At 36.9% G+C, this 18,470-nt stretch overlaps 1 protein-coding gene across 2 annotated transcripts in view; it reads right to left on the bottom strand.

Annotated features, from left to right (window-relative positions):
- Positions 1-18,470, bottom strand: part of Arap2 (ArfGAP with RhoGAP domain, ankyrin repeat and PH domain 2) — a 152,675-nt gene that overhangs the window by 49,759 nt on the left and 84,446 nt on the right. For both annotated transcript variants that reach the window (XM_075943488.1, XM_075943489.1), the window contains exons 19-22: positions 9,447-9,610; positions 5,243-5,455; positions 3,252-3,357; positions 295-442 (exon numbers count right to left, since the gene is read on the bottom strand). In XM_075943488.1, coding sequence (XP_075799603.1) covers positions 295-442; positions 3,252-3,357; positions 5,243-5,455; positions 9,447-9,610 — 631 coding nt within the window. The remainder of the gene's footprint in view (positions 1-294; positions 443-3,251; positions 3,358-5,242; positions 5,456-9,446; positions 9,611-18,470) is intronic.

Raw genomic sequence — 18,470 nt, 5'->3', positions numbered from 1 at the left:
AGTAGACACACTTAATGCATATACAGAGTGAGGAGAAAACATACACAGGCCCTGTAAATAGTAGGCTGGCCAACAGACAACAGATGCTGAAAATATTTAAAAGCTGCCACATTTTAAATAAATGGTTACTGGTTTAAATCCAATTATATCTAAGACCTTCAAAGCAAACTATCCTTCATGGTCTCTATTTTTAAATATTCACAAGGACCTGAATAACATCCTGCAAAAAGGAACGTGTTCTGCAAGCCATGATGCCTAATCCATTGTAACGAGGAGAGGGCTTAGAATTCTTACCTCAAATATTTCAACGTAATTATTAATTAGATCTTCAATTACATTGACTTCTTCGCTAGTTTGTCCCTTAGTTTGAAATAAGCATGAAGAAAAGACCAATGCCAAGTTATGGGCATTCATGTGATTGATTTCTGAGCATTTCTGAACCCTGTTATGGGAAAGTATATCTCATTATGACATACTTATATTCAAGAATTTCATCATAATACAAGTTAAAATCCTCAGCTATCATTTTAAAACAAACACACACACACACACACACACACACACACACACACTGTATGAAGCTCTTCAAATTAAAAGGTTCAGTGGGTATTTAAAGACACTCAAAGTCTACTTAAAAAGAGAAGCAAAATTACTGTTAAAAGGAGTCTTTAAATCCCCACTGTTTTCACCCCCTCCACCTCTCCAGTGCTCAGAGACTGACTATACATAAACAGTGCCAACCAAAGAACAGCTCACGCCCAGAGCACAAAAATGAGTAAAGTCCTGACTAGAAATGATGTATGTAGCTGCAACCACACCTGAAAGAAGCACAGGGACAAGAAGTCAAGATAATGCAGGCTCCACGGGGACTTGCTGGGCTTGTAATGAGGGTTGTCAGTTCACAGGCAAAGGCTACACTTGCCACAAAATGCACCATCGGTCAGGTCATGCACACTTTAGCTTCTTATCAGAGCTAAAGAAACTGTTTCCTGGTTGTCATTCATCATTAACCAGAGAATCCCATCAGAGGGGCTGCTATGCTAAACTAGACTTGATGAGACAACTACTTTCTCTTTAACAGAATAAAATCCAAATGGTTCTTTATGACTTCCAAGTCCTTTCCCAACAGGTGTTCATCCAGTTCAAAACAGGATATCATTGTATCTCCATAAGCAAAAGCATAATTAAAAAATGCAGCCATCCTTATCTTAGAAAGCTACCAAGAATGTCTTTGCTTATTATTTATTAATATTTATTAATAACACAGAGTTGAAGAAGCACTGGATCTCCAGGAACTGGAATTACATATGATTTTGATCTGCCATATGTGCGTTGGTAATGGAAGCTGAGTCTCCTGAAAGATCAGTAAGTGATCTTAATTGCTGAGCTAACTCTTCATCCCCCCCCCGCCCGCCCGAGCCTTTCTAAAATAAATAGATATCGACAAGTAAATTAACTCTTCTAAACAGTAAGCTACAACCTTTGGGTATTGCAAAGGGCACTATAAATATTCACTGATATAAGTTAACAGTGCTTCACAACCGCAATCACCTCCACAAGGGAGAGTTCCATGGATAAGAATGTTGAGGAGAAATACAAGTGCCTGTTCATGACCTTATTGCGTTTTCACTAACTGAATATAGAGCAGCTACATGACTCTCGACTTAATTACACTGGAAACACACACACACACAAAAGGAGTAAACATGGTAGTATTATATATGATAATGTCAGAAATCCATAATGAAATGCAAACTTGCATAGTAGAAATTGGACAAAGAAACTGCAATCATCATAGATGATTTACAAGATGAAAAGGATATGGAATTTAATAATGGAAGAGTTAACAATTCCAAGCGCTGGTCCAGACCACTTCTGCACTTTTATCACATGACACTGTAAACATCTAGAAAACTGATCTGTGTTTATCTGTGTGCCTCGGATCTCAGAATCTCAGTAGGAGACTCTTGCTTTAATTACTCTGGAGTGCATAGTGAATGCGTGGTGAGTGGAGCTAAGTGGCTGCTACTGATAGCAGAAGTGAGCTGTTATCCAGGGCAGCTATTGAATTAGAATCTTTATCAATCTGACTGCATCCAAGGTGACTCCCACTTTTGATGACCTCGCCCAATTCCTGGCTTTCTTGAGCCTCTATCGGTAATCATTCTTCCTATGAATCTCTTTATTTTCTCTGATTAATTTCTGGAATAACTGTGCACACTGAATTTTTTTTATTTACTTCTTGGTATTGTGATGCTGCTCCCCATTATTTCAAAACCAGTTTTCTCAAAGTCTTACTGTGACCTTCTCTTCTGAGCCCGAGGAAATGTTTCCTTATTAGGCTTTCCTGACTTTTCGCAAGTATTCCCTTTACTATGCTAAACCAGATTATATCAGTCATTTCTTATAAAATCAAACAGCTAATATGATTTACAAAGCATTCATGACCTCCTGCCTTTATTGGAGGCAGCTCCTTTGTTTCCCAGCCAACGAGACTCCACAAGGTTCCTGTCTTTGTCGCCTCCTGAGGAGGCTACATGGTATCTCACTGACTGTGCCCTCTATCTCCCATCATTCAGTTTAGTGTTTCTGCCTAGCTTTATTCCTCTAAACCACTGGCCGAAACAGCTTTATTTACTGACCAACAAAAACAACACATTATCTTCTCCAACTTCATACTTGGAAAAGTTTTAAATGTCCTGCTTGTTAACAGCATGTCAGGGCAGGGTCTGGGGTAGCTGGATCCAAACAACCATTTCTTACTGATTTAAGAATATCACCAACATACTCAACTGTAATTATACCTTAATCACAGAAACAAATGTGCTGGCTTGGTGGGAGCCTAGCCAGTTTGGATGTTCACCTTCCTAGATATGGACGGAGGGGGGAGGATTTAGGACTTACCACAGGGCAGGGAACCCTGACTGCTCTTTGGACTGGAGAGGGAGGGGGAGAGGAGTTGGGGGAAGGGGAGAGGGGTGGGAGGAGGGGGAGAAGAGTGGGAGGAGGGGGAGAAGAGTGGGAGGAGGGGGAGGGAAATGGGAGGCTGGGAGAAGGCGGAAATTTGTTTGTTTTTTTTATTCTCCTTTTTTCAATAAAAAAAGTAAAAAAAAACATAGGGTAAAGTAAAATTTTTTAAGATTTGTAAATCTTCATGTAAAATATGGAAGCTCAGCTACACAAATTTAAGTTTCAAAACAGTGACAGCGGTTTTACCCCACAATGCTCAGAAGTTTCAGGAGTCCACTAACCTGTAAAGGTGTTCAATTATTGCTGCCAGTGTTGCTCTGTTGACCCCTGGAAGAGTTCGTATGAATGCTCTGTATTTTTCAGTTCTTTCTTGTTCATCTTGTGTATCTAGGGAGAACATTCTTTACATTTAAACTAGTCATTTCTACCAAAAATTTACCTCCCAATATTATTTTTAAATAATAGTTATAAGCATATAAATGATACAAGCAGGTTTCAAGAGTAAACATTCAAACTTTTAACACAATTGTCTGTAATTTTAAAAAAGAAACGCGTCACATAGTCATATATTGTTGTTTTTATAATATGCAATTTAAAATTAAGCACTTTCAAAATGGGAGGGTAAGAAGATTTTTTCCTTTTGTACAGCCTATTTTTATGGACTTTTACATCTTAACAGGAGTACAGTTAACAAATTATTCAAACTTCATTATATATCATACATTGAAAAGCTAAGGCAAAGGTATACTATATCTGACTATAGAGGGATTTCAACAATTGCATTTGAAAAAGGTATTTCTGACCCCTTTTTCATATGAAACCCTAAATATCTTTCCAAAGCTACAAGACATCGCAGAACTATGAACTCCACTATTTGTTTGATCTACATAAGGGGCCTATTACCAGGCAGGCAGCCCTCAAATCTCAGGTAAAAAAAAAAAAAAAAAAGACAATGAGGAAGAGGTGATGTTCAGGTCTTAATACCATAATTCCGATATCAGATATAATGGGCCTTGTGCCTTTGTCATGAAAAGAAATTAACTGGTCCATCAAAAGACAAATGAGAAAGGATTGCCCTCTCTCCTCTTAACTGTAGAAGACAAATTTCTGAAGTAACTGAGAACTGGGAACGTTTCCCATTGTAGAATTCAGGTGGATTATATTGGCAGTTCAAACTAGTATCAGCTGACGTGGGAAGTACCAACCACTCTTCAGAGCAACAACTTCTGCTGACTTTTCAACTACTCCCCTGGTACAATCCCCAGTGACCTTTGGAAGCAAGGTGTTTCCATTTCCTGCTTAGGCCTTCCTAGCTATTACTCAAGAGCCAGGGTCTTTCCAAAGATTCTTTAAATGTCTACAGTCACTTTAAATGTTCTGTAAGATCCCCGAGCGAGGCAGGAACTCTGACACATTTCCCAAGTACATTCCTATTCAAAATCACAAGTGTTGTCTCTTGTGCTCATTTAAGCCACACAGGAGATCTATCAAAGGAAATGCGGTGCCCAGAGATGACTCCAGAAAAACAAGAAGGGAAAATATCCAAATCACCCAATAAATTTAGAATTATTTGCTATCCCAGGATAATCCAAACATTCCCCCGCATGTCATCTAGTTCATGGCTTTAAAAGCAATCACATTTATTCAATAAAATCTAATTAACATTATAACATTATTAGATCAAGCAATAAGTTTACCAGGAGACATTTCATGCACTTTATAAAGACAAACAGATATTTACAAAATAAAGCAATAAGAAGACAAAATTTGGGAACGATTCCAGGTCATATAAAAAATATGGTGAGTGGGCAGAGAAAATGTCTTTGTGGGTAGAATGCCAGCTGTGCAAGCATGAATACCTGAGTTTAGATTGTCAGCACTCCTGTACAATAGCCAGGCAGGGTAGTGTGTTCCAGTAATGCCAGCGTGGGCAGCCAGAGACACAAGATTGAAAGGGCTTTCAAGGTAGCCGATACTGTCAATTAGAAAACTTCAAGTTCAGCCAGAGTCAAAACAGTAAGGTGAGAAGTGATTGGGACAGTGACCTGACACCAACTTATGGTATGCATACCTCCACACACACATGTACATAAGCATGCATACATCCGCATATACATACACACACACACACACACACACACACAGGGCGGGGGTATACTGCTATAGGGTAAATGACAAGAGAACCAAATGCTGTTTAGTAGTTTTCAGATGACTGAAGACTTAAAAGAAAGCCCCAATTATTAAATTAGAAGGCAGGCAAAATGTCTTTTACCTAATGCAGAGACCCAGTACGGATAGAGCTCCTTTGTGAGAAGTGCATCATCTATGTCAGACAGAAAATTCTTCAGCACACTCGTCACATCTTCAAGTTGATGTTTTCCAGCTCGCAACTTAACACTTCTTGCATCCTTTTTGAAACTCTCCAGGAGTTCACTTATGTGTAAAGGATCACCATTCTTTTGATAAATGTTCTTGCATCCTAACCCTGTGATAAACATGTAGAAAGTAATGAGAAGTATCTTAACTCATAACCTATTTTGATATATTAGGAAAAAACACAGATTCTTCCATGGAGATCATAAACAAAATAAGTTATCAGATATGAATTTAAAAACCTTGCACCCCTCAATTTTAAATTGAAACCCAGTGAATAAACCCCCTTATCCTCAGCCTCAGCAAACCTTCCCAGATCTCTGTAGTTCTCCATATTATCATTTGCAAAGGTATTTCTGCCTCAAGAAGAATTTTCTCAGTCTCAGAAAACAAGCCTGCCTACGTTTGGACAGAACAGTATAAAAGTTTGTAGAACATTTCTCATATTCTCAACACTTCTTTATTTTTGTTATGTCTACCTATACCTTTGCCCAATGTTCCCGACTCACTGTCTCATCGGGCACCCCATCAAAGTCAAGGCAGTGATTAGTGACAGAACAGGGGTAAAAAATGATGGTGGTGGTGATACAAACACACAAATCCTTTGCTTCCTCCCCAGATCTTTCTTCTTGTGAAGCCAAGCTAAATTCACTGTTCTTTTTCTATGTGCCCTGATTCCTGTAGTCACTCCAGGCAATCTTCTGGAGCACTGTCATTACGCATATAAATGGTATGATCTAGATGTCCTTCAGTTTCTGGATAATGACAACCACTTGCAGCATTTGACAGGCCCTCAGGATCTGCTGCCAACATTTGGTTAATCTTATGGCTTTTTGTGGTATCATTTTCTTATGCCTATTTTCTCTCCTTCTAGGACGATTTCCCCAGTGTTCTATCTATTTTGCTCTTCGAGTCTTAATTCTATGCTTTTTTTTACTACATTAGAAAATTCCCTGCATGAACCAATCCATCTTTATCATCTCATGTATAGCATACCTGTCTTTACCTGGATTTTATGTCTTAAATTTCATTCACCACACATATAAATGCCATCATATAGACAGAGACAGACATATATACCACTTATAACCTTATAGGAAATGATAAAACCCTAAAGAAATTTATTTTCTACCCCTTTCATCAGCTTCCTCCCAATCATATTTTAAAACCACCTCCTCAATTTCAATAGATGGCTTTACTTTTTCCTTACATTATACAACATCAGAATCTTTGTAACTCATTTCACTTAAAATATGTCAAAAATCACTCTTCCTTCTGTTCATATGCTATTATCTGTGTCTTAGGTTCCTCATTACATTATAAAGCTTCCTGGCCCCGTTCTTATGCAGGCCCAATTTGTCTTTACAATGTTGACGATGACAATATATGTCTGCTAGTCTTGTCAGAAGCCTAAATATCTAGAGGCAACCTTCCTCATGCAGGCAGACAAAACTTACACAATTTTATAATTAAAAATCTACCAGAGCTGGACTAACCTCATGCTTCTTGCATGTGTCCTATCTCTGCATGCTACACTCTGGGCACATTGAACTATACACACATTTTCCTAAACAGACAACCATAAAGTTATATATTATATGCTCTACACTGGAGGAAACTGCCATGCACACTGTAGAACAATGAGCCTCTCTATCACAGAATCTTATACTCCGAGATACAACTATCTACCCACGGGCTTGTGCTTAAGCCATAAATCTGTGAGCCCCTAAAAGTCAAGGAGCCAAATATCAAGTCCTGCTTTTTTCTTTTAACTGGCAGGAACAGTACTTTGGAAAACTCAAAAGGCACTCGGCAAACGGCTACTTACTACAAAAATAAGTAAATTCTAGGAAGTAATTTTAACTATGTGCCTGAGAGACAACATCCATTTCTAAGGGTATTTCTAACACCCAATAATTAAACAACTTTAACAGCTTCTGGCTCCCAAGCTTGCAACCTTGAATTTGACCCAAGGACCCACAGGCAGAAGAGAAGTGAATCTTACAAATTGTCTTCTGACCTACATACACATGCTGTAGCATCAACACACACACATACACATACACATACACACACACACACACACACACACACACACACACACAATAATGTATAAAAGTACTGAATATAATTGTATATATAAATTGAAATAACTTTCTCTAAGATTTAATTACTATACTTGATTTAAAGATTAAATCCATAATACATTTTGAACTCAGTAAACTTCAAAATATTAACAAGGAGAACACAGAAAACTAGACTTTACATTTTAATCCAAAGGCTAAGATATTCAAAATAATTGCTACTGTAGAGATTCTTAGGCAGACACTTGCTCACTGTGAGCTCTGTGAAGCATTCAAATTCCTATCAAATCTTAATGTAGGTACTTAGTACATAACAGTTTTATCCCACACTCTTCTAAAAATATGAACAATCACTTATTGGCTTTATTACTCTAGAGTAGAAGTTGATACACTTTGTGTTAGTTGTAGAGTTCTTATTATATACCAGATATAGTTGAAACCATCCAGTGCTTAATGATTTTAAATTCAAATAAACACCATGGGGAAACTTGTGATTTCCCCAGAGAAACATTCAATTGGTTACACTGGGACTACCTGTGTTAGTTTAATCATTACTCAGCTCAAAAGGATGCTATGCCACTACGAAAGTAATGTGATGTGAAAGTTCGCTGTAAGCTTATGCCCTTGCTAACACAGTATGTGCCCCCACATCCCTGTGAGATGCAGCCAAGTTAACATGGATGAACACATACACGAATTTATTTGTAGTTCTCAAATAAAGAGGACTACAGCAGATAAGAAACATGTTAGTGCACAATGGTAGTAAAGAAAACCCTATAGTAAGGTCCACACATACGATTAAGTGAATAATCTCAGTATATATACAGCACAAACACAATATTGAAATATTGAAAATAAAAAAAATACTTGGATTTTATTTGAAGTAAGATACTTAAGAAGACAGGCTTGCAAAAGAGCTTTTTATAAATAAATATAAAACATTATAAATTCAATTTCTGAAAAAAACCTTTTTATCGGAATGCTTATTTCTGACAGATTGTCATCTATCATGTCATCAGCTTCATAGATAAAGTGAGATCCAAAGGGAACTTCTCACTCTGCCTGCACACCTCTTAACAACACAGTATTTTACTATGTTTCTGTCACTGTTTATTTTTATTATTAAAACACCCCAAGCACCTATAATTCTAAGAGAATAAAAAGTTAATACAACTTTAGAAATACTATCATTTTATTCATTTCTACATCTGGCTTATTTTTGCATAAATGTCACTTATCTATCTGTTAAAAGGTCAAAAACACATTATATTCAATATGCATATCAAAGTATATATAAGCAACAGGGCACTAGCCTGGCTTGCACAAGTCCCTAGTTTTGAACAAAGAGTCACATAAACAAATAAATGAATGAATAAAAGAATGAATAAATAAATAAATACTTTATATCTTTTAGACATATGAATGATGTATATATCTTTGTGGATCCATAATAATTTAAAAATAAAAATGAAGATAAAGATTATTTTCCAGGTAAACTTTCACATGAAACTAAAATGAGAATTGACAAAGAGGTATAGATCAAATCATTTTTGTCTACTAAGGATTCATAAAAGCATCTGTAGCAAATAATGCAATCATTAAAATGAATGATCCTCCTTAATATAAACTCTTACTATTGTGCAGTGAATGACACACACCTACTTAATTTATTTATTTATTTGCTTGCTAACAGAAAGGACATCATTTTGTATATTATTCCACGATTTTACTATTTCTACAAACCACACTTAAGCATGGTGACTTTGTCTTGGCTTTGTTCTCAAATTTTTACCACTAAAAGCAGTCTTTACTAATTTTAATGGGCTACATAGCCTTTTCACAGACACGAAGGACCAACAGAGCTGTGGGAAAGGATTACCCGGTATAAATGAGTGTGGCTGGGCAACAACTGTGCTCTTAGTCTTCACTGGTGTCCTCACAAAGGGAAAAGGCACTGATTCGTTCCCATGGAGGTCCCACTAAGTTCTAGGAGCTGAATAGACATCCTGTGATACGTACCATACTGTGTAACAAATGCTATGCAGCTGTTCACAATAATGGGGACGTCATTTTTGCAGAGCTGCTGATCTTGTAATGCGTTGCCATCTGTACCTGCTGCTTTTTCAATTGCAGTATGCCAGACTGTGAAATCCAACTTGGTATGCCCATGGATGTACAGCGTTCTGTGAAGTTTAAGAAGCACTTCGTATTATAATTTTGCTTTACTTAAAATTACTCTCTACACAGATTACCCTAAAATCCATATAAATGTGATCTTGTCTCACACATTAAAAGAACAAACAAAAGCCCTTTACTTTACACTCCACCCACCGGGTGTCTTTGAGTCCCTCTGTTGTCAGTTAAGGTCGCAGCACAGAGGAAACTACCAATTCAGTCTTCCAACTCTTCCAAGTCCCTAGGTCTCCAATTCCATCTCTAAATGAAACAGTGAAAGCCACTGCGGCAAACTTCACCAGTGCCTCCAAGTATCTATTTCTGGCTAACCAGAAGGATTTCATAGGTGTTGATTTCATTGCCTTTAAACGGGGGTAAAAAACAAAACAAACATCTGATTTGCCTTTCCTATTCAGATTTCCATTCTCTGAAGTCATTACTTCCTACCCCAATCTCCTTTCCTCTTTCTAAATAGCCTGAGTGTGAAGTCATGGTACTTTGGTACTCTACAAACTCCAGAGGTGATCCACAGTTCTGTCCTTAAGATGGTCCTTTCACCTGCTCCGCATTATTAGTGAGTGACTCCTAAGTCAAGATCTCTAGGCTAGAACTGGCCTCACGAATGACACCGTGCTCAGGTCAAGAGCAACTGGAGAGCTAGTCTCTTGGCACAGGTCTGTATCCCCAGCCTTGGGGGAGGGAATGGAAGGTAGGAGGACCACAAGTTTGAAATAAGCGAGGGGTACAGTGTGAGTTCCTGACTGGTGGCAACTATACAGCAAGATGATGGTCAAAGAATTCAAACTAAATATGAGGTGGGATTGTAAAAAGATATACCAAACTCAAAACACAGTAACATCAGTTACTTTCTTTATAACTTAGATGAGCTCTCAGTATCACTGTTGGGGAAATGCTGATAACACAAAGCTCAGCATATAGCCGAACACCTCACAGATATTATAACTATGCCCTAAAGCACGTTGCTAAGAAACACTGGTTTTGAGTACCTCTACCAAAAAACAAGAATGTAAAAATTTTCTCTCTTGTGAAACTGGTCTGGGAACCTAAGTCTCAACTTATCCTATTCCGCATGATTCTTCTGAAATTTAGAATTCACTATTGTAGCTTAGTATCTCCTACCAATCACTTCCACAAAAATATGAACTTATTTTTTCTATCTTTTTTCTTTTTGGTTTGTTTAACCTGGAATATTCACTTTGTTTGCAGTTCTTCTGTTACTTCAGAACTTTGCATCTCTCTTTGATGTCACCAAAACCCCCGGCAGAATTCTTTTCCTGGTGCCCTCTTTTAAGTCTCTACTCTTTACTACCCTTTCAAAAACATGGGATCAATGACACCAGTTGGGATAATTGTCCTGTCTTTAAAGTTTTTTGTTTTTGCAATAGAAAGGTCTTCATGCTTTGGCCGGTGTTTTCCACTATGATTCTTTTAACATCTTGTCTTTGGCTGCACAGATATCTGCTCCCCAACAATGATGTCACCCAGGTGAGGATTTCAGATGCTCCTGATGTCTCCCCTGGTTTAGGGGTCACAGGTCCACTTCAAATAAATAGTCGTTCTGAGCTCTCTTTTACCATTTGCTGTTTCTGTGCAACTTACTGGTCAGATACCAAACTTTGCACAGACAAGCAGAAAAGGTACTTTTCTGCCCAAGACTGGTCTCTGGCATTTGCTGGTATGCATCTCCAAATGTTATCCTCAGTACAAAATTTAAAACATGAAATACCAATGCATCTCAAGTATATTTACTCTAAGGGGCACACACTCCTCAATCTTGTTCTTTAGCTATCACTTGGCTACTTGGGATTCAGCAACAGTAAGAGAAGAACAAGCTAATGAAATCTTGGTGTGTCGGTGGTGACTCAGGGAAAAGGAAAGAAATCTTTCACATTTTTGAGCATCCCTCACTGTGACTTTAAAAAGAAAATCTGCCATCCTTTTCTTTTTTCTCTTCTTTCAATGCTCTTCCAGGAAGACAAAGCCAACAATAGCACTCTAACACAATTCTGAAGATGCTGGAATTACTTTTTACTAACCCTTGTGCCTGTAATCCTCAGCTCTTGCTTTCTGACATCTTCATCTACTGTTCTCATTTTCCACTCTACCACAACTGCCTGGACCCAAAGATTCTGTAATTCTCTCTTTGAAGAATTCTGATAAGTGGTCCAGTTGTTCAACAGTGCTTTAACTTTTTATTTATTATACATCATCTAAAGCCTCATACCTCTGAGTTTCTGTCTACATGAAATATCAGAGCAAATTATCTCCAAAAAGAGCAAAACCTTTCATATCTACACCTAGTTAAAATTCTGTTTTTCTTAATTCAGGTAAAGACAATAATAATTTTTCTGATTTTAATTTTAATAATATTAATTCAGAATTTAGTGGCCAGCATGACTTAAAATCCTTGAAAATACAAACCGTTAGTACTCTCGTAGCCAGGGCAACAAATTCAAAATGCAGCAGCGATCCTTTAAGACCAGTCTAATTCGGTCACTAACTGTGAATATCTCAAACTCTGAATTTTCCTTCTAGTCAGGAGAAATCCCACAATGGAAGGTTAGCTGTCTGCCTGTGAACTAGTAAGGCCTAGAACAAGCAATGACAAGTCAACTCCAGTGTCAACTTGTCAACCACTGAATCTTAAAATATATCATCTACTACAGCTCATGGGATGGCTGACATTTAACTGCATCAGCTCAACAATCTTCCATTCTGTTGCTTATTTAAAATCTAGACACACTGAGTAAAGCATCATAATATATTTTCAGCTTAAATGCTGACCAACATTTTATCTTCCAGTGTTACTAAACTACCATTTCACATTTTGAATAAGAATTTCAAATAAATATTCAACTGTTTTCTCAATATCTGAAAACGTTATTTTGATGAACTCTAATCATAGCAGATTTATATATTATAACTGACAATTTCCAAAATATAAATTGCAGATATATAAAAACATTTAATTTGTTTTTATTAATTAAGGAAGTTGATAAAATCTAGAAGTCAAGTCCCAGGCCTAATACATAAAATTTTCTTGAAATTGAAATATCTATCAGGTTCAGTGTGTTCGGACTGATATTGAGGTCTTTAATCCATTTGGACTTGAGTTTTGTGTATGGTGATAGATTTGAAATATCTAAATGAATTATTATTTATAATGGTTTGAGTTTAGACAACTGAAATGAACCTGAAGTCTCTTGAAATAAACAATGAATGAGACTGTACAAAAAATTATCCATTAATAACTAACGCTGAGAAGCAAATACCATATACCATAAATATGACTTAAAAAAGAATAGCCTAAGAATTTATAGAAAAATAAAAACTTTTATGTGTGCAGCAGAAATATGGTCATTGATCATTAAAGAATAATACACATAAAAAAGCATAAAAAAGGCCCGGCAGTGGTGGCGCCCGTCTTTAATCCCAGCACTCGGGAGGCAGAGGCAGGCGGATCTCTGTGAGTTCGAGAGCCTGGTCTACAAGAGCTAGTTCCAGGACAGGAACCAAAAACTACAGAGAAACCCTGTCTCAAAAATTCAAAAAAAAAAAAAAGAAAGAAAAAGAAAGAAAAAAGAAAAAAATGCAGAGACGATATGCATAAACTAGTCTAATTATCATAGCTACATATATATGTATATGTGACATATATTACAAAAACAGCAATGCCAGTTTTTCCAAACACTTAAGATGCAAGAATATATAACAAGACACATAAAGTATTTTATAGACCGCACAGATATTCTGACAAGCCATTTGCCTATATGTACAATGAAATGTAACATGTATATGCAAAAAAAATTGACAATACCAAGAACAAGACTCTGTAACAAGCACATAATTTGAAGTGAAGGCAAAAAATCTGCTTCTGTCCCTCTGCCGCGCGTGTGTACTTAGCAGTAAGCCTGTTTATTAGTTCATCTGATAATGGATGTAAGCTTAGATCTGCCAAATTTGGGAAAGCTCAACTGACTTGGAATACATTTTTCTATACATTTGGATAATGTCTACACAGAACAGAGAATATATGATTATAGCAATGCATAAATTCTGTCATATTTTCCAAAACATCAAACTGTCTTTAGTTAGAAAACTCATGAATATTTTGTCTCTTTATTCCTATATATCCCTGTTCAAAATAGTAGCTATAAGAAACAAATGATATAAATCAAAGGATTCACTCGTCCCTTAAAGTCAAGGTATGTGGAACTAACTTCTGAAGCATGTCAACTGTGTTCTGCACTGAGCTTTGAACCACAGAGAGGGAAAGCTGTCTGCAATACTTTTCATTTATAAAAAAGCAAACTAAAGCAAAGATGATATTTGTTTGAGGCCCAAGGATAAGGAAGGTCTGGGAAGCTAGTTTTTTATTTACTTTTATTTTTGAGAACTTTATACATGCATATAGTCTGCTTTGATCATATTGACCCCCTATTCCTCCCCTACAATTTCTCCTACCCACCCCCAACCACTCCTTTTCACTCCCAACATCATGTGCTCTTTCATTTAAACACAATGAGTTCACTTAGTGCAGCCCATACATATGTACATGGATACAGAGCCATCTACTGGAGATGGTTAGCCTCTCAGGAGCCATGTCTCTGAGAAAAACTGATTCTTTCTCCCTTAGCAGCCATCAACTGTCAAGAACTTTCTAACTCTGCCAACTATCACCTAGTCTATGATCCTGTGCTCAAGAAATAAAAATCTAAACCCTTGGTCTTCAGTTCCAAGACATGTTTGTTCTAGAAATGACACTAAAGTGACTTCTTTTTTGCCTTCCTTTGACAATGTCACAAAATATGGTTTCCTGAAGAAGCTAGATCAAAGACAGTACTGGAAGGAGTCTGTAACTTGGTCCTATTTGAACACAGCAATATCTATCTCTCTTTTTTTAAAAAGGGACTCAATACTGAGTGTGGTTGTGTAAGCCTTTAATCCCAGTACTCAGGCAACAGAAGCAGACAGAACTCTGAGTTCAGAGTTGGCCTAAACTACATAGAGAATATGATGTCTTCAAGGGAGAGAGAGAAAGAGAAACAGAGAGACAGAGACAGGCAGAGAAAGAAACAAAGACAAACAGGCAGAGACAGACACACAGGGAGAGAGGAGGCATATATTCTGCCTTGGAAAGTGTTCTATATCTGAAAAAGATATAGCTCTAAGATATCTGGAAATGCTCACTGCACCTTTGTTCCCAGCTCCTAAGGAAGCTCTCAAAGAAGAGCACATTAATCACTACCACAGTAGGCATTCTGTTTCTAATGGGAAAAGATGAAACATTTTACTTCTGTGAGTGACATTTGCTCATTAGATTTGTAAAGCACTCATTTTAATTGTGTGGTCAAAACATTTTTACAAATGCCTATTCCCATGTGACTCCTACCAAAATCAATGAATAAAAGCATTCCCATCTTTGCCAAAACTCTCACATAATTTTTGAAGGGATCCTATCTTCTATACATCACCCACAAAAACATCTGGTCAGTTCTCTATCAAATATTAAACTCTTAGCTGATCATTTTCTATAAATAAAAGGCCATGCTGTTACATTTTACATCTGGTCTCATTTATTCAGCATAATATTCTTAAGGTTTAGTTATATTGTTAGCATAGATATCTTCAGAATAGTAATTAATTATTTAGTATTCCATGTATGTATCCAACAGACTTATACATTCTTTCACTAGGGAATACCTATTCTCTTCCCAGTTTTTAGTTTTAGAAACTGAACAGACTTGAGCCATTGTACTGTTACAGCTATACGTTGTAATGTATTTTGTGTAAATATGCCAAAGCTACCTCACTAGAATATAGAGTAAGTATAGTTTAACCTTATTCTAAAAATTATCTGTCATTGGTGAGATGGCTCAGTGGATAAAGTGTTTGTGACACAATTGTGAGGACCAAGTTCATCAACCATGCAAAAGACAGTATGTAAGGTGGCCTACCTGATACTCAAGAGGTATCCCTTGGCAAATTGGTTAGATAAGCTTGAGAAACCCTAAAGTTCCAATCTCAGTATGAGAACCCGACTCAGTAAATAAAGTATAGAGGGATAAAGAAAGACATCTAAAGCCTACCTTTGAACATACACAACTACTATCTGTGCCTTAAACGTTATATCGTAAGTGACATTATAGCAGGTGTTTGTGCCTGACCTCTTAGATGTCCACACTGCAAGTGTACAGATAAGTACTGAGGAAAGGATGCAAAAACAAACAAACAAACCAAAAAAAAAAACGTATGAAGACATCCTAGCTTTACATGTTTCCTTCTGCTTTGATATCCTATGAAGCCAGGCGCTTGGGACTCCTATGTCTAAAATCTGCCACATCGTGCCTGGGTTTCCCGTTCTCTGTGCCATACGTGTCTGAGAAAGCCAAGACCACCTAAAGGCTCACCTCATTTGATTCCTTTCTTTCTATAATCATATTCCAGAAATACCAACTGTTACAAAATCTGAAAACAGTTGCTTCCTCTATTCTGTCAAGCTTTCTAGTTATTTAAAGAGGAACAGCATGAGCCATGAGTGATTCCAGGATGCCAGAAACAGGTGTCTGGCACACTGTATTTAGCAGTGTGACCCTAACATCTACTTTTTACTTTAGATACTTTATTTTCTTCTACTCCTTCAGATAAGAAATCAGGACACAGAGAAGGAATTTTAGTAAGAAAAAAGAAAAATGCTAATTATTAAGAAAATATGCAGACACAGGGTGGCATCAACGAGAATAATAAATTAAAAATATTATTATAAATAAATTGTATATATTGAAGCCAGAGCTCAATAAACAGCCTCAAGCCACCTGATGCCTCAAGGAGGATAGAGCCTGTTTTTCACTCTCATCTCTCACACTATCAGACAAACACTTGTACAGGGAATGTGAGAAAAGAGCTTTGTTGATATTTCACTGACTGCAGAATGAATCCATGTCCTCACATTTAACAATAACTTCTAAAATGTTCTTTTGGGGGATGCTTTCTGCATTCTTGAAAAGGTCCTGAAAGGCTTAGGAATTAATTTAACTGGAAATGCAATATGCCATCTGCCTGTCTTCTCATGCCACGGCCTCAGTTTCTGTCTTCCAGTTCTCAAGGTTAAGTCCTACTTGAACTGTATCTCTTCCTAGTCCACACAAATTCTCTAAGCCTGTTTTGTCTAGCTCTTCAAAACCCCGGTTTCTCAGTTCCATCACTGTACTTATATTGGAAGCAAGATCTATTAAAACTGTACTTATCCTTTACGGGGGAGGTTATCCTCCTTATTATATGATAAAAGAGACAGTTTTATTATTTTTCTATATTTTACTCACCTATTTATTTATTTATTTGTTTATTTATGTTTTTTAAGATAGGCTATCAATCTGTAGCCCAGTATCACCTTAAATTCACTATTATCCCCCTGTCTCACCCTTTCAAGTATTGAGAGTACAGCAATAACCTTACATTCTGGTGTACTGAGATACTTCTGAATGAAAACAAATTTTGAAACAAATACAATATATACTTAATATTCACCTTTTATAACAACACACTCCATTCATCTAAATTTCCTGTGTCATAAAATCATTTTAAATGTTCAATAGAATAGTCTTTTTTAAAGGAAAATATAACTGTAGGTGTGATAAGAGAAAAGAATAATCCCCCCCCCTCATTTTTCTGGGCAAAATTCAGAGGAACTCACGGCTAAGAATTAAATCACAAATTTTGCAAAAGCAGTCAAGCTGATATTGTGGGCAATGGGCTACTGTTTAATTTGCAATTACATGCACAATTTAGAAACCACTTTAAGATAATTTAGCCTCAGGAGAATCACTAACATAACCTCTCCCATAAAGCACAAATCCAGGGGGAGAGAAAGCACATACAGAATAATTTAATAGAAAATAAGGATCTTAAATTTAGGGTACTAATCTCCCAAACTGAGCAAAGTCCTCTGTTCCAAAACCGTGGAACATATTGACATGGCGTTTATTCCCTAGTGTTAGATTCATTATGTCTGAGATTTGCAATTAAAAGCGAAATGCAGTCAGCCTTGGGAGCCATCAAGTGCAATGTACTTTCCTGTAGGTCAGCCAGGGGACTGAAAACAAAAACACATGCAAAGCAAACCATTTTCCCTCCTGTTTCTGATAACACAGCTGAGTTATTTCCTTTGTTTAATGTGCCCAAAGCCTTTCTGCAAAGACTCATGATAGGTGTCTCTGGCAAGTGTGCATGCAGCTTTGGGACACAAAGGCAGCAAAGAAAGCGGCTTATTTGAAAGACAAGCACACAGAGTGGGGGTTAGAGAGCACAGACAGTTTCTAATTTTGAGAAAAAGGTGTTGTCGTCCGCTGAGTATTTCAGTAAAGTGGAGACAGGATCAACTGTCTAGGAAAATGCCTTCTGACCTCTTGGTCTGGATATTCACTAACTTGCGAAATCTACTCAAACCATGACTATTTTTTTTTTATATAAAGAAATTCCAACAAGACATTTGTAAAGGACACAGATTCATATCCCAGGTACAGCACCAGCCTGCACACCAGAAACCCTTAAGTATGATCACCAAAGCTTTATTTTCCAAAATAGTAATTTTTAAAGAACACAAAGAATACACATTAAAGGGAGGCCATCTGGTTTACCTTCTGCTTAGAGCTTTTTAGAGCAAAATTGCTCTGTGCATGGAAAATATTATTGCAATACTCCTCTGTCTAAACACACTCATGATATGCATATAGAGATAATTATCAAGCAGACTAAAAATATATTTAAATAGGGACTATATACATTGGGTTTTTCAGTTTAGAGAATTCTTTTTCCATCTTGCCATTAAGAAATATTAATGGATTTATA

Source organism: Microtus pennsylvanicus, chromosome 12 (assembly GCF_037038515.1).
Source record: "Microtus pennsylvanicus isolate mMicPen1 chromosome 12, mMicPen1.hap1, whole genome shotgun sequence".
NCBI classification, from domain to species: Eukaryota; Metazoa; Chordata; class Mammalia; order Rodentia; family Cricetidae; genus Microtus; species Microtus pennsylvanicus.
This window is presented reverse-complemented; position numbering and strand designations above follow the sequence as displayed.